This window comes from Geotrypetes seraphini, chromosome 3, assembly GCF_902459505.1.
Source record: "Geotrypetes seraphini chromosome 3, aGeoSer1.1, whole genome shotgun sequence".
Classification (NCBI taxonomy): domain Eukaryota; kingdom Metazoa; phylum Chordata; class Amphibia; order Gymnophiona; family Dermophiidae; genus Geotrypetes; species Geotrypetes seraphini.
The window spans coordinates 349531078-349551027 of record NC_047086.1 but is presented as its reverse complement, the minus strand read 5'-3'; the positions used below and the strand labels follow the sequence as shown (position 1 = coordinate 349551027).

At 41.9% G+C, this 19950-nt stretch overlaps 1 protein-coding gene across 2 annotated transcripts in view; it reads left to right on the top strand.

Moving 5' to 3' along the window:
- The window catches only part of ANGEL2 (angel homolog 2), an 85530-nt gene that overhangs the window by 28642 nt on the left and 36938 nt on the right, over positions 1–19950 (top strand). For both annotated transcript variants that reach the window (XR_004538794.1, XM_033937888.1), the window contains exon 5: positions 16061–16479. Coding sequence is in view for 1 of the 2 variants with exons in the window: in XM_033937888.1 (XP_033793779.1) it covers positions 16061–16479 (419 nt within the window). In the remaining variant the exon portion in view is untranslated. The remainder of the gene's footprint in view (positions 1–16060; positions 16480–19950) is intronic.

The following is a 19950-nucleotide window of genomic DNA, read 5'->3' as shown; positions in this document are numbered from 1 at the left end:
TTTCAGAGAGCTTTTGACAAAATTCCTCATGAGAGGCTCCTGAGAAAATTAACGAGTCGTGGGAAAGGAAGCAAAGTTGAGTTCTGGATTAGGAATTGATTTTCAGATAGAAAACAGAGGGTAGGGTTATAATGGCCATTTTTGTCAATGGAGGAGGGTAAATGGTGAAGTGTCACTGGGAACTGTACTGGGACCAGTGCTATTTAACTTATTTATAAAAGATCTTGAAATTAGAACAACAAGTAAGGCGATTAAATTTGCAGATGACACAACTGTTCAAAGTTGTTAAAACATATGCAGATTGTGAAAAATTGCAAGCAGGCCTTTGGAAATTGGAAGACTGGTTGTACAAATGGCAGATGAAATTTAATGTGGACAAATGCAAAGTGATGCACATTGGGAAGAATGACCCAAATCAAAGTTACCAGATGCTAGGGTCCACTTTGGGGGTTAGTGCCCAAGAAAAACATCTGGATGTCATTAGACAATACGATGAAACCTTTCATTCAATGTGCAGCTGCAGCCAAAAACCAAACAAGATGCTAGGAATTATTAGAAAAAAGGGATGGTAAGCAAGACTAAGAATATTAGAATGCTTCGATATTGCCCCATGGTTCGCCCTCACCTGAAGTATTGCGTTCAATTCTGGTAGCCTTATTTCAAGAAAGGTATTGCAGAACTAGAAAAGGTTCAAAGAGTGACTAAGATGATAAAGGTAATGGAACTCCTCTCGTATGAGGAAAGACTTAAAAGGTTAGAGCTCTTAAGCTTGGAAAAGAGACGACTGAGGGAAGACATGATTGAAGACTACAAAATCCTAAGTGGTGTAGAATGGGGTACAAATGGATCAAAGTTTTTACTCCGTCAAAAATTACAGAGACTAGGGGACACTTGATGAAGTTACAGGGAAATACTTTCAAAACCAATAGGAAGAAATATTTTTTCATTCAGAGAATAGTTAAGCTCTGGAATGCTTTGCCATAGGTTGTGATAAGAGCAGTTAATGTAACTGGTTTTAAGAAAGGTTTGGACAGTTTCCTGGAAGAAAAGTCCATAGTCTGTTATTGAGAAAGATATAGGGGAAGCCACTGCTTGCCCTGGATCAGTAGCATGGAATGTTGCTACATGTGGGGGTTTTGTCAGGTACTAGTGACCTGGATTAGCCACCATGAAGAAGGGTTACTGGGATAGGTAGCATGGAATGTTGCTACATTTTGGAGTTTTGCCAGGTACTAGTGACCTGGATAGGTCAGCGTGAGGACAGGCTACTAGGCTAGATGGACCATTGGCCTGACCCAATAAGGTTATCCTTATGTTCTTATATTTGCATGTCCATGCAGAAATTTTTGCTATGAGACTTGTGGGTGAGAGTAATTCTTCATTCATTGAGAGATGCATGGAAGGAATTAGTACATTATTACAGGGAAACTTTACAGTGTCGGATCAACTTCCTGTCTGAGGCAACTTACAATTTTTGCTGGGAATGAAAAATCAACAAGTTTTATTATGGTCCAGACAAGGTATAATATTATTGGAACATGTTTTGAATGCAGAAGGGGGCTTAAAGCCTTGAGAATACAGTGCTTCCCCACTAATTCGTGGTCCTGGTCATTCGTGGTATTTTCCGACCGCGAATGACCGGGCAGTTGAGGGCAGCCGGAGAGTGAAGGAAATCACTCGCGGTATGCTTCGACCGTCTCTTCCTATACTAAAGTCGGGCCTCACCAATCAGGAGCTGCGTGTCAAAGCCGTCAAAGCTGTCAAAGAACCAGCTGGGAGGAACTTAGTTTTGCTATCCTAGTTTTGGAGGGTTTTTGCTGCTTGGCAGTCAGTCTAGGGGAATATCAGAGTACAAATCTCCTGGACAGTTGATTTTATCTATTTCTTTGATAGAGTACCTTATGGTTGGAACATGAGATGGAAAGTTACTTTGAAGTTTAAAAATGTACCCCCTCAGTGTTTTATAGAAGGGTTAGGGACTAGAGTAGTAGGTGTGAGGGAGGGAGTATTATATGAGGAGTTATAACAGTTGTAGTTCAGTCATGTGCAGACTTTCTGTATATGTACCGCTCAGTTAACAAAACATCTTTTCTGAAGCAGTGGAAGAGGGAAGGGATACTTGTACATCTTCTGTGTTTTGGTTCATATTTTATGTAACAGTTGGATACATGGTTAAATGTAATCTTACTATTTCATGGATTATCATCAACTCTACAACTTGAAGATTGAAATTACAGATCTCAAAACATTGACTTCATTGCATTATGGTGAGAGGATTATTGTGACAAATGAACAGTGGTATTTTGTAATGATTTTTTGAAGTTTGTACGTGTATATTTCTTAATAAACAGATTTAAACATAAGATAGACTTGTGGAATTCCACTGCTTATTTCTAGGATAAGTAGCATAATATCTGTTTTACTTTTTGGGATCTTGCCAGGTACTTATGACCTAGGTTGGTCACTGTTGGAAACAGGATACAGAGTATGATATACTTTTAGTCTGTTCTAGTATGGCAACTCTTATGTATCAACCGTTGCAACAAAGATTGTCCATCTGGGGTTGGATAGTAGTTTGGTTTTGTTCCCTCCTAGGAAGCTGACATACAGAAGGAAGAAATGTGGAGATTTTTGTATGAGATCTATTCAAAAAGTTCCAGGACTGATTTTATAAAAAAATTATTAAACAGTCTTACAACTTATTCCATTGGGTCCCCTTGAAAGTACTCTCCTTCCCTACATATATACGTTACCCAATGTCATTTCTACTTCTGGAAACAGTCTTTAAACGCATCTTTAGGAATTGGAAAAGTTGATGTGTCGAATTTTGCTTTGTCTTCAATGGTATCAAATCGCTCTCCTTTCAGCATGGATTTAAGTTTAGGAAACAAGAAGTCGTCAGCAGGGGCCAACTCCGAGAGTAAGGTGGCAGGAAAAGAACTGTCATTGCGTTTTTTGCTGTTCTTCTGGTCGTCAGTCATCAACCGTGAAACAAACTTTGCGATAACGTGAGACATCCCCAACTTCTCTGATAGAATGTTGTGGCATGAACCAATGGAGATGTTGCATTCCTCTGCCAATTCCCTAACAGTTAATTGCTGATTAGCGTGCACAAGAACCCTTACTTGATCAACTTGATTATCATCAGTTGACATTGATTGTTTTCCAGTTCGTGAATCATCTTCCACTGATTCACAGTCGCTTTAGAAGCTTAGATACCATTCAAAACACCTTCCATGACTTATGATATGTTCCCCATAAGCCACTTTCAACATTTCATAAGTTTCTGTAATGGTCTTACCCAATTTAAAACAGATTCTCATGCTGTAGCGCTGCTCATTGAGGTCGCACATGATGAAAAATAGCCAATCACGAAAACACACTTTCACAAAAACTGCTGTAGTTCAGAGACAAAAACAGGTATCAACAAATGGAAAAAAAGGTTACTATGAGATTTCAATCTACTCAACGATGCCTAGCGTATCTCAAAAGAACTTCCCGGTGGTGCGCAATTCAAACTGTCCTGGAACTTTTTGAACAAACTGCATATGTTGCCTTCTGGAGAGCTATGACTTGTAAAATACTAAGTGCTATCAAAATATTTTAGGATCCAGGGTAAAAAATGGTCCTTTGTAACTATTATTTTTGCTTAAGCTTGTTCAGAATTTGGGTTGGTATATTTTTGTTTGCTTATTTTATTTCCTTGCTGTTCATCCAACTTATCTTCCCTCTTATCTTACTATTCTTTTTTTGACCTCCAGCCTTTCTCCACCAGGGCAAACAAGAGCAATGCAGGCACTCATTTTGTTTTGGGCTTGGCTAACCCTCAACAACATCGACTGTTTTCATGAGTGATCCTCTGCAGTAGCATTGGCAGCAGCTTCTCCTCTGCCTGGACCTCTTGCAGTAGTGGAGGCAGAAACATCTCTTCTCCTGGGTTGTGTGTGGTGACAATAGCTTTCAGGCCCATATCAGCCACAGCAGTTACATTGTGTTCTGAAAGACCAAAGCTAGTAGATACACAAATGGAATCCCAGATGGGAGTCTGTTCCACTGGTCAGGTAAATCCATTTGTGACCATTCAGGACAGAGTCCGGTCTGTTCAGAGCTCAAATTTTATAGGTTGTTCTATAACATTGGCCAAATGTGAAAATGCATATTCATTAGCTCTGATAACCTTGTGTCAGTCAATAAACTTTCTTTTCTTTCAGTGAATCTCTTTTATGTTTCTTTCACCCATCTGGTTTGTTTCACTTTCCTTGAGAATACCAGAATCTAAATTACCTTTTTTAATTGGAAGGTAGTGAATCATAAGCAGAGGAATGGTCAATAATAGAGGGGCCAATTTTCTCATGTTGCTAACAAAATTAAGCTGGGCCTCTTAATTAAAGGGAACTGAGTGATGAATGGGGATATGTCTAACTCTTCATATCACAGATGGCTTATTCTGCCCTTCCTATGACTCCTTATGACATGTAAGTATTATCAAGGAAGGAGAAAAATCACAGAATTAAGAACTGGGAATCTAGAGGGAGGGAGGCCCTAGAGGCCTTTAGAACTCTTAAAGCCTTCACTTTATTCTGCTTATATGCACTCGACAACCTTACATTGTGACTATTTCCCTAATTATCTCGTTTCTCTGAATATCTCTTTATTCTACTTTCATGTATTCGATGACTTTACTTTGTGACTATTTCTCTGATTGTCCAGCTCTTCTTATTGTAAACCGCCTTGAACTACTATGGCTTTGGCGGTATATAAGAATAAAATTATTATTATTATTATTAACAATAATTTATTGTAGTACTTTATTTTATAGCGAGGCATAGAATAGAAGAACACAAACAAAGGAATGATGAGGGCAGGAAGAGAAGCCCTGAGGTAGTTGTTTAGTGTTGAACACAAAATAATGTTAAGATTGTGAAAGAGAGAGAACACAGGAATACTACAAGAAAGTTAACTTTAAAGTAACAGAAAAGAAAATAATGTGCGTGGTTCGTTATCGCATTATCTGAAGTCTATGCTGATAACCTTTTCACAGTTCAGTAACCGCATCTCATAACATGAACACACTTCAGCCTCCCTTAATTGGGTCTGTGTATTCGTAATCACACTGGTGTTTCTTGTGTGCTGGAGATTTATTATCAGAAAAATAAATTGTATGTGTTGAAATGTAGCTCAACAAAAAAAAAAATAAATTAATAATTTAACCACTGTTTTAACAGTATTCACATATCCATTCTCTTCAATTGATATCTGAGAGTTTTCTTTTGTCATTTCTATCTGAAGCATGTTTACAATTTGTGCTTAAATGTGCTATTACACTTTCTAGTGCAATAGGTGTGTCATTCTGGGTGGACGGGTAATATCCCATGCTTGTGAGCTGTGCAGAAGGAATCCACTTCAGCTTTTGAATATCTCCTTCACTAGAGGGCTCTGCTGCCCCCTTCAGTTTTTCCATGCGAGCCGGAAGGAATGTTCCTGATCTGCTTTGTAATTTTTTTTTTTTCTTGGTTTTTTTCATGAATTTTTGATGGATTTTGGTGCTCAGACTTCCCCTTGTTGAGGGTTCAGCTCTGCCTCCGTGAAGAAGAAGTAGACTGAGATCTGTAGCTTATAGGCCAATCCCTGTGTGGTACCTGTTGGCCAGCCAGCTGAAACTTTTTTTCTGGAGCTTGGCGTCCATTCCCCTTGTAGCATTGCTTGCTTACTGCAACACAGGGGCTTGAGCACAGGCTGTCAAGTATCTGTAGGTGGCTCAGCGGGGCTCCGCAGAGTGCTGGCTGCATTTCATCTTTCCCCTTTTGTGTCTGTGGAAGTTCGAGGCTCAGTTAGACACCAATCCGACTGGCAGCCCAAAGATTCAGCATTGGAGGAGTGGTCCGTTTGAGGCACTGATTTCTTCTCCCACAACCAGCTTTTTCAGGTTTCTACTCCTTCCCTTAGGTTTCCCCACTTCCAAAATCCCCAAATTGCTGGGTTTTTGTTAAATCGTTTTGAAGCTGTGTTTTGGTGCCAAAATGCTTCTGTGGCAGCCATCTTATATTTCCCTATTTATTTATTTTTTTCAAAGTTCTCCAGAACTTTCAAATCTTCTAGTTTTGCCCTCATAACTGACTGAGATAGAGTCCTCAGGCTCCTTTACCCTCAATTCATGCCAGGTTTGTGTTGGACGGGCATCCAAAGAGCACTCTTATGCCAAATGGGAAGTTCTCCGACTGGGAGAAAGTGACTAGTGGTGTACCACAGGGCTCGGTACTTGGGCCGATCCTTTTTAATATTTATATCAATGACCTGGAGGAAGGAACAACCAGTGAGATCATCAAGTTTGCAGATGATACAAAACTATGCCGGGCAATCAGATCGCAGGAGGATAGAGAGGAACTCCAGAGCGACTTGTGTCGGTTAGAAACATGGGCGGAGAAATGGCAGATGAAGTTCAATGTGGAGAAATGCAAGGTAATGCATTTAGGCAATAAGAATGCGGAATACGAGTATACAATGTCAGGTGCAACTCTGGGGAAGAGTGAACAAGAAAAGGACCTGGGTGTACTGATAGATAGGACCCTGAAGCCATCGGCACAATGCGCGGCAGCGGCAAAGAAGGCAAATAGAATGTTGGGCATGATAAAGAAAGGAATCTCGAGTAGATCGGAGAAAGTTATAATGCCGCTTTATAGGGCAATGGTCAGACCACACTTGGAATACTGCGTCCAACATTGGTCTCCCTACCTAAAGAAGGATATAAAACTGCTGGAGAGGGTGCAGAGACGAGCAACTAAACTAGTGAAGGGTATGGAGAAACTGGAATATGAGGATCGACTTAAAACACTGGGATTGTTCTCCCTTGAGAAAAGGAGACTGCGTGGGGATATGATCGAGACCTTCAAAATACTGAAAGGAATCGACAAAATAGAGCAGAGAAGATTATTTACATTGTCCAATTTGACACGGACTAGAGGACATGAAATGAAGCTAAGGGGGGACAGGTTCAGGACTAATGTCAGGAAGTTCTGCTTCACTCAGAGAGTGGTTGACGCCTGGAATGCCCTCCCAGAGGAGATTATTGCGGAATCGACCGTCCTAGGCTTCAAGAGCAAACTAGATGCATATCTCCTTAAGAGAGGCATATAAAGATATGATGGACTATAAATTACGCCAGGGTACACCTGGCAGGGCCTCCGCGTGCGCGGATCGCCGGACTTGATGGACCAAAGGTCTGATCCGGAGATGGCAGTTCTTATGTTCTTATGTTCTTATGTGGTGCAGCATGTGAAGGGGGAAAGGAGTGGACAGCTTAGCCTCCCCATTGCTCTCTAGGGCTGAAGAATGGTCCGGAGGGGTTGTCTGTCAGTTGGAAGTAAATCCCTTTCAGAGCCCTGGAATGGCGGTTATTGTAAGCACAGGAGTGTGGAGGCCATGAAGCCAAAGTGACGCAAGCTGGAGTCATCTAAAAGACACTTCGCACTGCCTAATGTGGCATTTTCTCTAGAATTTGTCAATCTGAGGTGGAGAGCATATCTGGATGGGCGAGATCCCCAAGAAAAGTCTGACTGCGCACTAGGAGGTGCGCAAAGGGGCTTGGTCTCCCAGGTTGCATTGGTCTCAGTGTCAGAGCCTAGCCAGGATCCAATGGGCCTTTCCAAGGGGAACTCAGTTGATGAGGAGTCTTATTTGTATATCTTTACTGTCACAGAGCAAACTCTCCCTATAGGGAGATGCAGGATCACAGGACAGTGCGAGTGTGCAGGATACAGTAGCCCTCAATCAAGGGGATGTCCCCAGGGTCCACTGGCTGTTGAGTTCCTTAACTCTGTTAGAGCTTATTGTGGGCTTTTTTGCGAGAGTTAAACTTGGTCTCCCAGAAAGTCCCCTCTGTCTCGCTCTATAATAAACGGAGAGAGAGCCCAGTCTTCTTCATTTTCCTGGCATCCTGATATCAATGTATTAGTCACGGAGCATTGGGATGCTACTGAAGGGTACCTTAAGGTAGCCAAGACAATGGCTTGACTATCCTATGGCACAGGAGTGTTAGTAGCTGTTTCCCCAACCCAAGGTAAATTCCTTGGTAGTGCAGGTAATCAAACACACATCCCTACTTAGTAAGGGAGGCGTAGTATTAAAGGATATGCAGGATCGCAGTGGATATGATTCTTAACAGACAATTTGAAGTGCTGTGCTTGGGAATCAAGGTAGCTGCAGCAGTTTCCTTTGTGACATGCGTCTGTCATACCAGGTTGTAAGGGCTTGACCTGGTTGAGGGCAAGCCTTTACCACACCTCCTATTAACTGGAGTAGATTAGTAGCCGTTGTTCTCTATGACATCATCATATCATCATCAGAGTCATGAGCAAAGTTATTTTTTTTTTTTAAATTCTTTATTTATATTTAACACAATAACAAATCAAGAAACAACTTCTTGTTCAGAATATTGAGAAAGACATTACAATATATAATAAACGAATATATGATACAAAGAAAATACTTTTCTTAATCAATCTTTATTTAGTCCATTATTTATATAGATCCAAGAATCTTAATGAGTGAAATAAGGAAAATGGAATCATCCAATTAAAGTACAAAATAACAATTTCCTGACTGTGGTTACAGGAGTATCTTTAAATATTAACTTGATGTTATTGGATCCCCTCCAAGGCGTTTCATAGCGAGAAATCCTGTTAGCTGAGATGGTTCAAAAAATATATATGTATTGGATCAAGTTTCAAGTTTAACATTTTTCTTGATTGATCGCTTAATCAAATTCTAAGCGATGAACATATTAAAATATAGTCAAATAGAGACAAAACATTACAAACTTTAAATAATAACATTGGGTAGATAACTAATACATTATACTCATTACATAAGGTAAGATAGGGGTTTGAAATACAATTAATAAAGAAAAGCAAAACAAAGGAAAAATTCAATAGGGAAATAAATAACCACAGAGCATAATACAATAAAATAAAATCGCTGGTTTAAGAACTGTTTAATTAAATATTAAAAGCATCTTTAAAAAGAAATGTTTTTAGATTACTTTTAAATTTTCCCAGGTCCTGCTCATTCCGTAAATAAATTGGGAGAGCGTTCCAAGTTTGAGGAGCAGTTACCGAAAAAATAAACTGACGTCTAGTATTAATAACCTTAAGTGATGGAATGGTCAACAAATTTTGCTCATTAGACCTCAAGGTTCTGCTTGGATGATATGGTATTAAATGTTTAAATATGAATGCAGGAGTCTTGTAGAGAAGAGACTTAAAAACAAGTAAACAGATTTTATATGTTATCCGATGGATAACTGGGAGCCAATGTGCATCTATCAAAAGGGGCGTAACATGGTCATATTTTCTAGACTTAGTGATGAGTTTAATGGATACATTCTGGATAATTTGAAGATGTTTAATTTCGTTTAGTGGTATCCCCTTAAAAAGAGCATTACAGTAATCCAATTTAGAAATCACTAAAGAGTGAATGAGAATGTTTATTGATTTAGGGCATAGAAATTTTGCAATAGATCGTATCCTATGTAATCTGTAGAATGTAGATTTAACTATAGTACTAATATGATTATGAAAGTTCAATTTTGTATCAAAAGTTACCCCTAAGACTTTTATGTTATTAACTATTTGTAAAGGTATGTTTTTTATTGTAATGGGAGCAATAAGAGTAGAATTGTCTTTCCATGGGAAGAGCATCACGTTGGTTTTTTTAATATTAAGAGCAAGTTTATTTCTGTTTAACCATTGATGAATTTGATCGAGTTTCTCACTGATCTCTTGGATGTCAGATGTTTTGTTAGTATTTATTGGATGCAGGAGCTGAATATCGTCTGCATATGCAAACACCTGAAAACCCATGGATTGACATAGGGTAATTAAAGGAGCTAGAAAAATATTAAATAATAACGGAGAGAGAATAGATCCTTGAAGAATCCCATAAGTAGTTGATGAAGATTTAGATGTTGAGTCATTAAAGAGAACAGTAGAAGTGCGGTTTGTTAAATAGGATATGAACCAAGAAAGAACTTGGTCCGTGACACCGATAGAGTGAAGTCTGTTAAGAAGAAGCTGATGGTCAATCGTGTCAAAAGCCGCAGAAAGATCAAGTGAAATTAACAAAGTCGTTTGATGGTGATCTAAATAATATTGAATTGAGGTGGTCATACCTATCAATGCAAGTTCGGTACTATGGTGTTACATAAAACCAGTTTGGTTAGGATGAAGAACATTGTTTTTTTCCACAAAGTCTGAAATTTGGTTGAAAACTATTTTTTCCGTCAATTTTGCCAAAAAAGGGATATTGGCTATTGGTCTATAGTTTGATGGGTCTATGGAACTTGCATTTTTATCTTTAATGATAGGACGGATGATTGATTTTTTCCACGTCATTGGAACAATGCTTTGGTTCAAACTCTCGGTAATTAAAGTGTAGATAAATGGTCCAAATATATGAAAGTAATGCTTTAAAAAGAAAGGAGGAATTGGATCAGCTTTCGAGCCCTTAATATTAATGGTTTTTAATGGATTGATGGATCTATATTTTACAATACATTTACATGGATATCGCAGAAAGAAAATTCCCCCCACTGCTGCTACCCCTGGTTTAAGAAGCAAGAACTGACATCTACGTTTTTGGGTTTCCTTCGTCACATCTGGGAACATCTGTATCTTATGTCCAAGAAATTCTTTTATCTCTATTTTTGAAAAACAATTTCAGTATGAGCAAAGTTTTGGCTTATTTGATATCAGCCTGCAGAATGCTCTGGGTCAGGCAGTGGATTGGAGACTCCTCCTCCAAGAGTACCCTCAGAAGACTTCCTCTCAAAGGACAAATGGTGTTCAGAAAAGGACTGGACAATCTCATGACCAGCATGGCAGATCATCTGCCGAAATCTCTACCTTGACAGCACACTACGAGCCTGTAGTTGCTCCAGGCAGTCTAGTTTTCATAGCTCCAAGTGCTTTCGACTGTACTCAGGTGGAGCCTTCTCTCAGAGATCCTTCCAGGGAGCCAGACAGAAATTCTCAGGTCCCAGGTGGAGCCTCCAGTTCTTGTTCCACTCCAACCTCCAAGAAAGCACAATGATGTCCGGTCTGGAGAGATTCACCTGAAGATAGGTGCATTGTTCTCGGAGTATGATGAGGCCTGGGCACAGATCAGACTGTTGGGTGCTGGAGATCTTTCAGAGCAGTTACGAGCTCGAATTTGTCCAACCCTTATTGGACTGGTTGTGGACTCTAGCAGGACAACCAGAGAAAGCAAGCAAGGTCACAGCTCCAGTTCAGAGGCTGTGAGATATTCAGGCCATAGAGTTAACCAAGATTCAGGCTTGGCTAAATACTCTATATACTTTGTGTCTAAGAAAGGCTCAGACGAGGCAGGGGGATTCAAGATGGCGATGAGAGCGGACGCCTGAGAGTGAGGCTCCCTTTCTTGTTCTCGGCTGGCGTTGCTACTTTTGTTGAACTAGCAGTTCTCTTACCTCAACATGGGTAAGAGAAAAGGAGCCCTCCGCGGCAACCCTCCAGCGGCGGTAGCGGCACCGCGTCTGGTGCAGAGCACAATTGAGGAGGCTTTGGCCCGATCGGGCGAATCAGCGGTGGCTACTTCAGGGGTGAGCCCGAATTCGTCGGGCGAACTCAGCCAGCAGCTTCGGGCGATGTTAAGCCCGGAACAGAGGCATCCACCCCCACAACCTGGAAGCAGTGCAGTACTGGGAGTTCCTGATGCATCATGGACCCGGGAGGAGTCTTTGATCCTCAGTGAAGGAGGGCTGGTAACTCCAAGTTCATCTGGAGCCGAAGAAGAAGCTGCAGTACACCGACAGCTTACCCACACTGCAGGAGAGGAGAGAGGAGCTTCGGGAGGAAGTAAGATCACTTTTGGGGTGTTGGAGAAGCCTAAGGTAATTGATATGGAGGCTTTATGGCAGGCTATTTCAGTTATGGACGCTAACCTCAAAATGTCTTTTTCCACTTTAAATACTGACTATGGGACTATCCACTCTAAAGTGGAGCAACAGGGTTTGGCCCTTAAAGATTTAAATGAGAAAATAGAAAAACAGGAGTCAAGAATTTGTGGAATGGAAACATTGGACTTGGAATTAGTAAAAGAAAGAACATTTATTGCTAGAAAAATGGAAAGTTTCGAGAACCAATTAAGGAAAAATAACTTGAGACTCCTAAATTTTCCAAAATGTCCCTTAATTTCACCAATGGAGATGGCAAGAAAGTATTTCAAGGAAATTTTGCTTATTCCTATTGAAAGTTTGCCACCTATTGTTAGAGCTAATTATTTTCAAATCAAGAGACCTGTGGAAGTTTCCACTCCTAATGAGATTCAAGGGACCAACAATGAAAATATGAACTTAACAACTTTTCTGGAAAACTCCTTGGAGGTTATAACGGAAAGGAAAACCCTGTTAATAACTCTCGCTTTGGAAAGTGATAGAGAATATATATTGCGTTTGTATTTTCGTCATATCAATGATCAGTTTTTAGGTTCTAATGTTCGAATATTTCCTGATATGTCTTTAAGATCCCAGAGGCGTAGGAAAGAATTCTTGGCATTAAGGCCAAGAGTCCTTGCCTTGGGGGCAAATTTTCTATTGAAATTTCCTGTAAAATGCTTTGTCTCCTATCAGAATAAGAATTACTTGTTTTTTGAACCTAAACAACTAGTAGGATTTATAGAATCCAAAGAGCAAGTAGTGCCTATGACTGAGAATGTATAACCTGCCATGAATGGCTGTAGCACCGCAGATAATTGCCGCTTTCTAGGTTGGATAAGATTGTTTCTATTGTTAATTTTCTTTGCTAAGAATCTCTTTTAAAAGATTGTGGACTAAATATATTGGAAGTATAAATGAATAACCAAAACACTGATTTAAGTGGAATTGGTTTATAAGTTTTCTTTTTAATAATTTATGTTAATCTGAAATACAAGTAATGTATTGCTTGTTTGTATTGATAAAATTGAATAAACAAATAAAAAAAAAAAAAAAAAAGAAAGGCTCAGACGATTGGAGACACACTTGAATTCAGCATTGCAGGTGCCACACTTTCGCATGAAGACAGTTCCATCAGTGATGCTGGGAGAATTTATGATCTCACTGAATTTGATGGAGGCCTAACTGCCCATTCACACCTTTCCGAAACATAGAAAGTTCCTGAGATTTCATGTCCTGGAAAACTATTACCAGTTCTCAGCTCTTCCCTTTGGGCTGGCAACAGCTCCTCACACATTTACCAAGCTGATGGTGGTGGTAGCTGCTCATCTACACAAGACAGACTTGTAGGTTCAACTTCATCCATACCTGAATGAATGGCTTATGAGAAATCCGTCGTTCCCAGATGGAGAACAAGCAGTGGCTCATGTGATTGGGGTTCTGCAGAGCCTGGGTTGGATAGTGAATTTCCAAAAGAGCCAGTTGGTTCCGTCCGAAAGAGCCAGTTGGAATACTTGGGAGTCTTTTTCAACACAACAGAAAGTCATGTCTACCTTCCAGAAGCACATAAACAGAACCTTTATATCCAGATAATGAGCTTATTGGCCAAACCAGCTTTGTCCATATGTTCCTACTTCCACATGCTAGACTCCATAGCAGCCACGATGGAAGCAATTCCATGGATGAAGGCTCATATATTTCCTCTCCAGAGCACATTTTTATTGAGGTGGTCATCTCAGTTTGACTCCCTGCAGGGAATGCCCCTCAGAATTTGCCGCATGTTTAAATGGATGTCTGCCTGTTTGACTGGTTGGGGGGGCTCCCTGCAACAGATGCCTAATCCAGGGGTTTTGGTCGGCTTCTCAAAGGAAGTGGTTGATCAACAGATTGGAACTTTGTGCCATTCGATTGGCATTGCAGAGCCTGGAGAAGACTCTGGAAGGGCAACGTTCTGAGTCTTCTCAGACAATGCTATGGTGGTGTATGTCAATAGTCAGGGAGGCACCAATAGTGCACAGCTGAGTCTAGAGGCCCACTTACTATTCAGATGGGCTGAGTTTCATATTTAGGCACCTTCAGTGGCGCATTTAGCGAGAGTGGACAATGTCCAGGCCAATTTCCTCAGCAGACAGACACTGGATTCGGATGAATGGATGCTGTCGGCAGCAGCCTTCTAATCCATTGTTTGGTTCTGGGGTCACACAACGTTTGATCTGACGATGGTAGCAAGAAACAAGAAGGCTGAGCCCGGAAGCGCAGGTCTGGATGTCCAGCCATGGCCAAAGAGTGAGCTCTTGTATGTATTTCCCCCATGGCCCATGATAGGCTGGATATTCCACAGGATTGTAAGCTATCGAGGAACAGTCATTCTCATGGCTCCAGATTCACCCTGCAGACCTAGTGCTTCTTGTGAGGGGCGCAAGTCTCAGACTGCGAGTGCAGCTGGATCTTTCTCAGGGACCAGTGGTCATAGAAGATCTAGAACACTTTGCTCTTAAGGCAAGGCTTTTGAGCGGCAGTGTTAGCGCGCAAGGAATACTTGGAGGTGGTCATTGCTACTCTGCCCAGAGCCAAAATCCTACTAATGCTACAGCATGGGATACTTTCTAGCACTGTATTAAAGAGAAGATGGAGCCTTTCTCTGCTCCAATTTCCACGGTGTTAGTCTTCCTCCAGTCTGGCCTTGATAAAAGGCGTACAACATCCTTCAGGGACTCTTTTGTTTCAGGGCTCATCTGGACAATGCCGGATTCCTAAAGGGGGCACTGCAGCTCCGGCCACTGGTAAACACCCATTTCCCTCATGGAAGCTTAAAATGGTTTTGCAAGGTCTCGGGTGCCTTACGAGCCACCGAAGGAAGCGTCCTTAATGGATCTGACACGCAAGATGTTTTTTCTTGTGACCTACCTCACCGAGAAGAGTCTTGGAGCTACAGGCTCTTTCATTCATAGAGCCTTTCCTCAAGTTTTCAGAGGCCAGAGTTTCTTTGCGCTCAGTTAAAGTCCTTTTTGCTGAAAGTTGTTTCGGCTTTCCATGTCAGTCAGGAGGTCAGATTGCTGGTGTTCTTTGAAGAAGATGAATCAGATTCTGAAAAAGTTGGATGTGAGAAGGACGCTTCTGCGATATCTGGAAGTTTCCAATGATTTCAGACTATCTGACCATCATTTTGTACTCCCTAGTCAGGTTAGTCATGGGCACCAGCTTCCTAGGCCATGAGTTCTAGATTTCATTTATTTATTTATTTTATTTAAATATTTATAGCCTGCACATCCAACAATTCTAGGTAGATCCAAAGGGTCATTTCATCAGCATATATTGCCTGTGGAAAACAGTACTTGTTCTCTATAAAGGCGTATTTGACTAGAAGCGTGGCTTCTTTGTGGATGGAAGCTCAGGCGGTCTTTCACGAGATTTATAGGGCAGCAAATTGGTCCACTCTACATAAATTCTCCAAGATTTACAGAGTAGATGTAGCAGGTTACTGGGACTGCTTTTGTATGTCTCGTCCGTTCAGAATGACACACATATTGCACTAGAAAAAGAGATTAGGCCCTTACCTTTCTAATATCTTTTCTAGTAGAGAGGTGTGTCATTCTGGAGCCCCACCCTGTCAGTTATCTCCTGTGCCTGCTACCATCTCAGTTAGAAAGTTTGAGTCCAAACTGAAATTTGAATGTCAGTCCGACCTTATGGGTATGATGAATAGTGCTATAACACATTGGGGTATTGTTTGAGTTCCATAAATGTTTCTGTTTGGTATGATGATTTTGATGTTTCGATTGTTCATTTATAACGTTTAACATGTTTATTTTCAGAGCAGAACAAAGTTGTAGTTCAGGGAGTTTCCCCGTACCCCTCCTTCACATGTGTTTCTATATAGGGCTTTCACCTGCTTTGATACAAACAAGGGGGCGGCAGAGCTCTCTAATGAAGGAGGAGGGATTAAGAAGCTGAAGTGGTTTCCTTCTGTCCAGAATGACACACCTATCTAGTAGAAAAGATATGGGCAAGGTAAGAACCTAATCTCTTTTTTAGTACTCTTGAAAAGAAATTGAGTTGTGCCCAAATTCCTCTTTTGAGTAGCTGATATATTCCACTAACCTTTCCTTTCAGGATACCAGTGTGAGTACAAGATGCGTACTGGACGTAAACCTGACGGCTGTGCCATTTGCTTTAAACTGTGTAAATTTACACTTCTGTCGTCCAATCCTGTGGAATTTTACCGCCAGGACATCCCGCTGTTGGACAGGGACAATATTGGACTTGTGTTGCTCTTGCAGCCCAGACTTAAGGGCATTTCTCCTACTATCTGTGTGGCAAATACACATCTATTGTACAATCCAAGGCGAGGGGACATCAAACTGACTCAGTTAGCAATTCTTCTGGCTGAGATTGCTGGTGTTGCTCTTCAGAAAGATGGCAGTTTCTGTCCCATTGTTCTCTGCGGTGATTTTAACTCCGTGCCTGGTTCTCCACTTCACAGTTTTATAAGAGAAGGGAAGTTGAACTACGAGGGACTTACCATAGGAAAGGTAAAAGATTGTTCATTCTCAGCACAGAAGTTCTAAAGCAAGTTGGCTTGGTGAGTTGCGAGCAAGGGCCACGTGCTGTCTTGTGGAATTCCTCTGTTTGCTTTCCTGGTCAGACGTCTGTCTAGATTGGCCAGGACTGGGAGGCTGCAGATGTGTCAGTTGGTGGCCATACTTAAGGTTCACATTAGCCAGGTTGTGAGAGAAGCCATGATTGTATGGTCCCTAGCTGAGAATTGTTGCTGTGCTAATTGCACTGGGGAGTGCTTTAAAAATATTGGGGTGGGAAACGGCACAGTTAGTTGCAAATTGAAGGTTCATAGTTCTGTAGCCAAATGAAAATCAGTTCCATGGAGCTGGAGACAAGAAGGAAACTATCAGGCCAGAACACTAAAAGGAACTCTTAAAACAACATGCCCCTTCATTTGCTCCTTATTAACAAGTTTACAGGGAACATAAACCATTGAATATGTCTTAATGGATGGCCAGAATTGGTTTGCTTTTTGCTAAAATTAAGTATATCAGAATAATCAAGTTACAATGTGGACACCTAGGTTTTCTCTCCTCAGTCTTCTGCCTTTCTCTTGTCATAGCTCAGCCACTTTCAAAGCCAGATGATTAGGCAGATGAAGGTGTAATGTGATCAGTGGTATTAAGCAGTGCTTCTCTACCTTTGTTCCATAATAAATTTTCAAATTTTGTCAATCCTTTTGGCACACTGAACCAAATTTTGCACAATTCTCAGCCTGCTCCTTCCTACTAGCAGTTCTGCAGTTTTTAACTCTGCGTGTCTAGCTGTATTCTGACATCTGAATATTACTCCTGGCAGAATGCTGTGAAAATTCTTCACACAACACAATATTTCAAAATCCTGTAAAGTTTATTTGTAGCGTTTTGTATATAATTCTCCTATCCTGAGGTCTGAAATTCCTTCCTTTTCCTTTCTCAGGTTTCAGCCTCTAAGTCCCTCTCTCATTCCAACTGCAGTTCTGTCTCTCTCTAAATCCCACCCCTCTCTCACTTCCACCCTGAATCCCCTCCTTGGTCCCCATAGTCTGGCATCTCTCTCTCCCTCTCTCCACTGGCTAAGAATCTGTTCCATCCTTCACATCCCCTTTCTGATCTTGGTCACGTTTTCTTCCTCTCTCCACCATACCCACACGTGTGGGTCCAGTATCCATGTCCTCTCATCCTACCCACCACCTCTCTCACTTCCACCCTGAATTCCTGTCCTACTACCCATGGTCTGGCGTCTCTCCCTCCCTCCCTCCCTCCCTCTCTCTGTCTCGTCAAACATCTCTTCCTTCTCACCCTCCTTTCTGGCCTGGGTTTCCATCTCACCCCCTTTCCCCTCTACTTACAAGTCCAGCATCCATGTCCCCCTCCCCTGTCCTCCTCTCCCTGCAGGTCTAGCATCTGTCTCCTCCTCTGCCCCCCATACCCCCCCAGATCCATGTACCTATCTCTCCCCCCCCCACTAGCAGTCCAGGATCCATATCCCTTCCTCTCCCTCCCTACTTACTAGCAGTCCAGGATCCATGTCCCCCCCCTTACGTGCAGTTCTCTACTCTCCCTCCCCCACTTGTAGTCCAGGATCCATGTCCCTTCCTCTCCCTCCCTACTTACTAACAGTCCAGGATCCATGTCCCCCCCTACTTGCAGTCCAGGATCCATGTCCCCTCCCCCCCTACTTGCAGTGCCTGTTCTCTCCCCTCTCCTTCTCCCCACACAGATCTAGCCTCTTTCTCTTCCTCTGACCGACCGATTCCCCCCCCAACCATGAGATCAAACATAGCTACAGGCCTAGCCAGAGCAGCAGCAGCATTGGCAGCCGGCTGGCAGAGGCAGTTGTGAACAGGCTGCTTGCGACGGCCCTGCCAGGGCGTTTCCTCTGCTGCTGCAAGCTATTCATTCACAGCGCTGCCTCTGCCGACCGGCTGCCACTACTGCTGCTTCCTTAGGAGGTCCGCAGGTATGTCTGATCTCATGGGAGGGGGATGATGTGGAGGGTTCAGTCGGAAGGAGGGAGAGAGGCCAGACCCGCACAGAGATAAGGACAGAACAGAAGGTTTACGCAGAATTCTGCATGGATGAGGAATTCTATGCAAATTCTGCCCTGCGCAGTTGTGCAGAATTCCTCCAGGAGTAGAATATACAGGACCAGAAGGTGCTTTGACATTATAGGAGCCTATGTATTCAGTTAGATTTGAAATTGGCAGAAGAGGTACACACATAAGAAATGCTTCTCTCCTTCAGCCAGTAAGATTATCAGATTTCCAGTGGGTGAATCTATGACATGTGTTCCCTGCAACAGCAAATGAGTAATTCATTTGAAGAGAAGGTAAAAAGGAAATCTGATTGAGAGTTGACAGGAGTATGGCCTGCATGTGACTGAAGCCCAAGTAAAATAGAAACATGATGGCAGATAAAGGCCAAATGGCCCATCTACAGCATTTACTATATCCTCTTCTCCCTAAGAGATCCCATGTGCCTGTCCCATTCTTTCTTGAATTCAGACACAATCTTTGTCTCCACCACCTCTACCAGAAGACTATTCCACTCTTCTATCACCCTTTCTGTAAAAAAGTATTTCCTTAAATTACTCCTCAGCTTACCACCTCTTAACTTCATCCTATGCCCTCTCATTCCAGAGCTTCCTTTCAATTGAAAGAGACGCATTTATGCTAGGTAGGTATTTAAAGATCTCTTATCATATCGCCCCTCTCCCACCTTTCCTCCAAAGTATACATACTGAGATCTTTGTCTGTCACCATACGTCTTATGACGAAGACCATCAACTCCATTCTGTTTATATCTTTTTGAAAGTGTGGCCTCCAGAATTCTACACAATATTCTAAATGAGATCTCGACAGTCTTATATAGGGGCATCAATATCTCCTTTTCCCTATTGACCATACCTTTCCCTATGCACCCAAGCATCCTAGCTTTTGCTGTCGCATACATGCATTCTTGTGCAACAGGACTGGTGATCTTGACCATTGGCTTTTAACTCCCACTAGTTGCAAGGATTGTAGAGAGCCCACTGTTTGTTTTCATAAGAAACAGAGAGTAGGGGTGAAGGGCCACTGCTCGGACTGGAGGAGGGTCACGAGTGGTGTTCCGCAGGGCTCGGTGCTCGGGCCGCTGCTATTTAAAATATTCATAAATGATCTAGAAACAGGGACGAAGTGCAAGATAATAAAATTTGCGGACGACACCAAACTATTTAGTGGAGCTTGGACTAAGGAGGACTGTGAAGAATTGCAAAGAGACTTGAACAAACTAGGGGAATGGGCGACGAGATGGCAGATGAAGTTCAACGTTGAGAAATGTAAAGTATTGCATGTGGGAAGCAGAAATCTGAGGTACAACTATACGATGGGAGGGATGTTATTGAATGAGAGTACCCAAGAAAGAGACTTGGGGGTAATGGTGGACATGACAATGAAGCCGACGGCATAGTGTGCAGCGGCC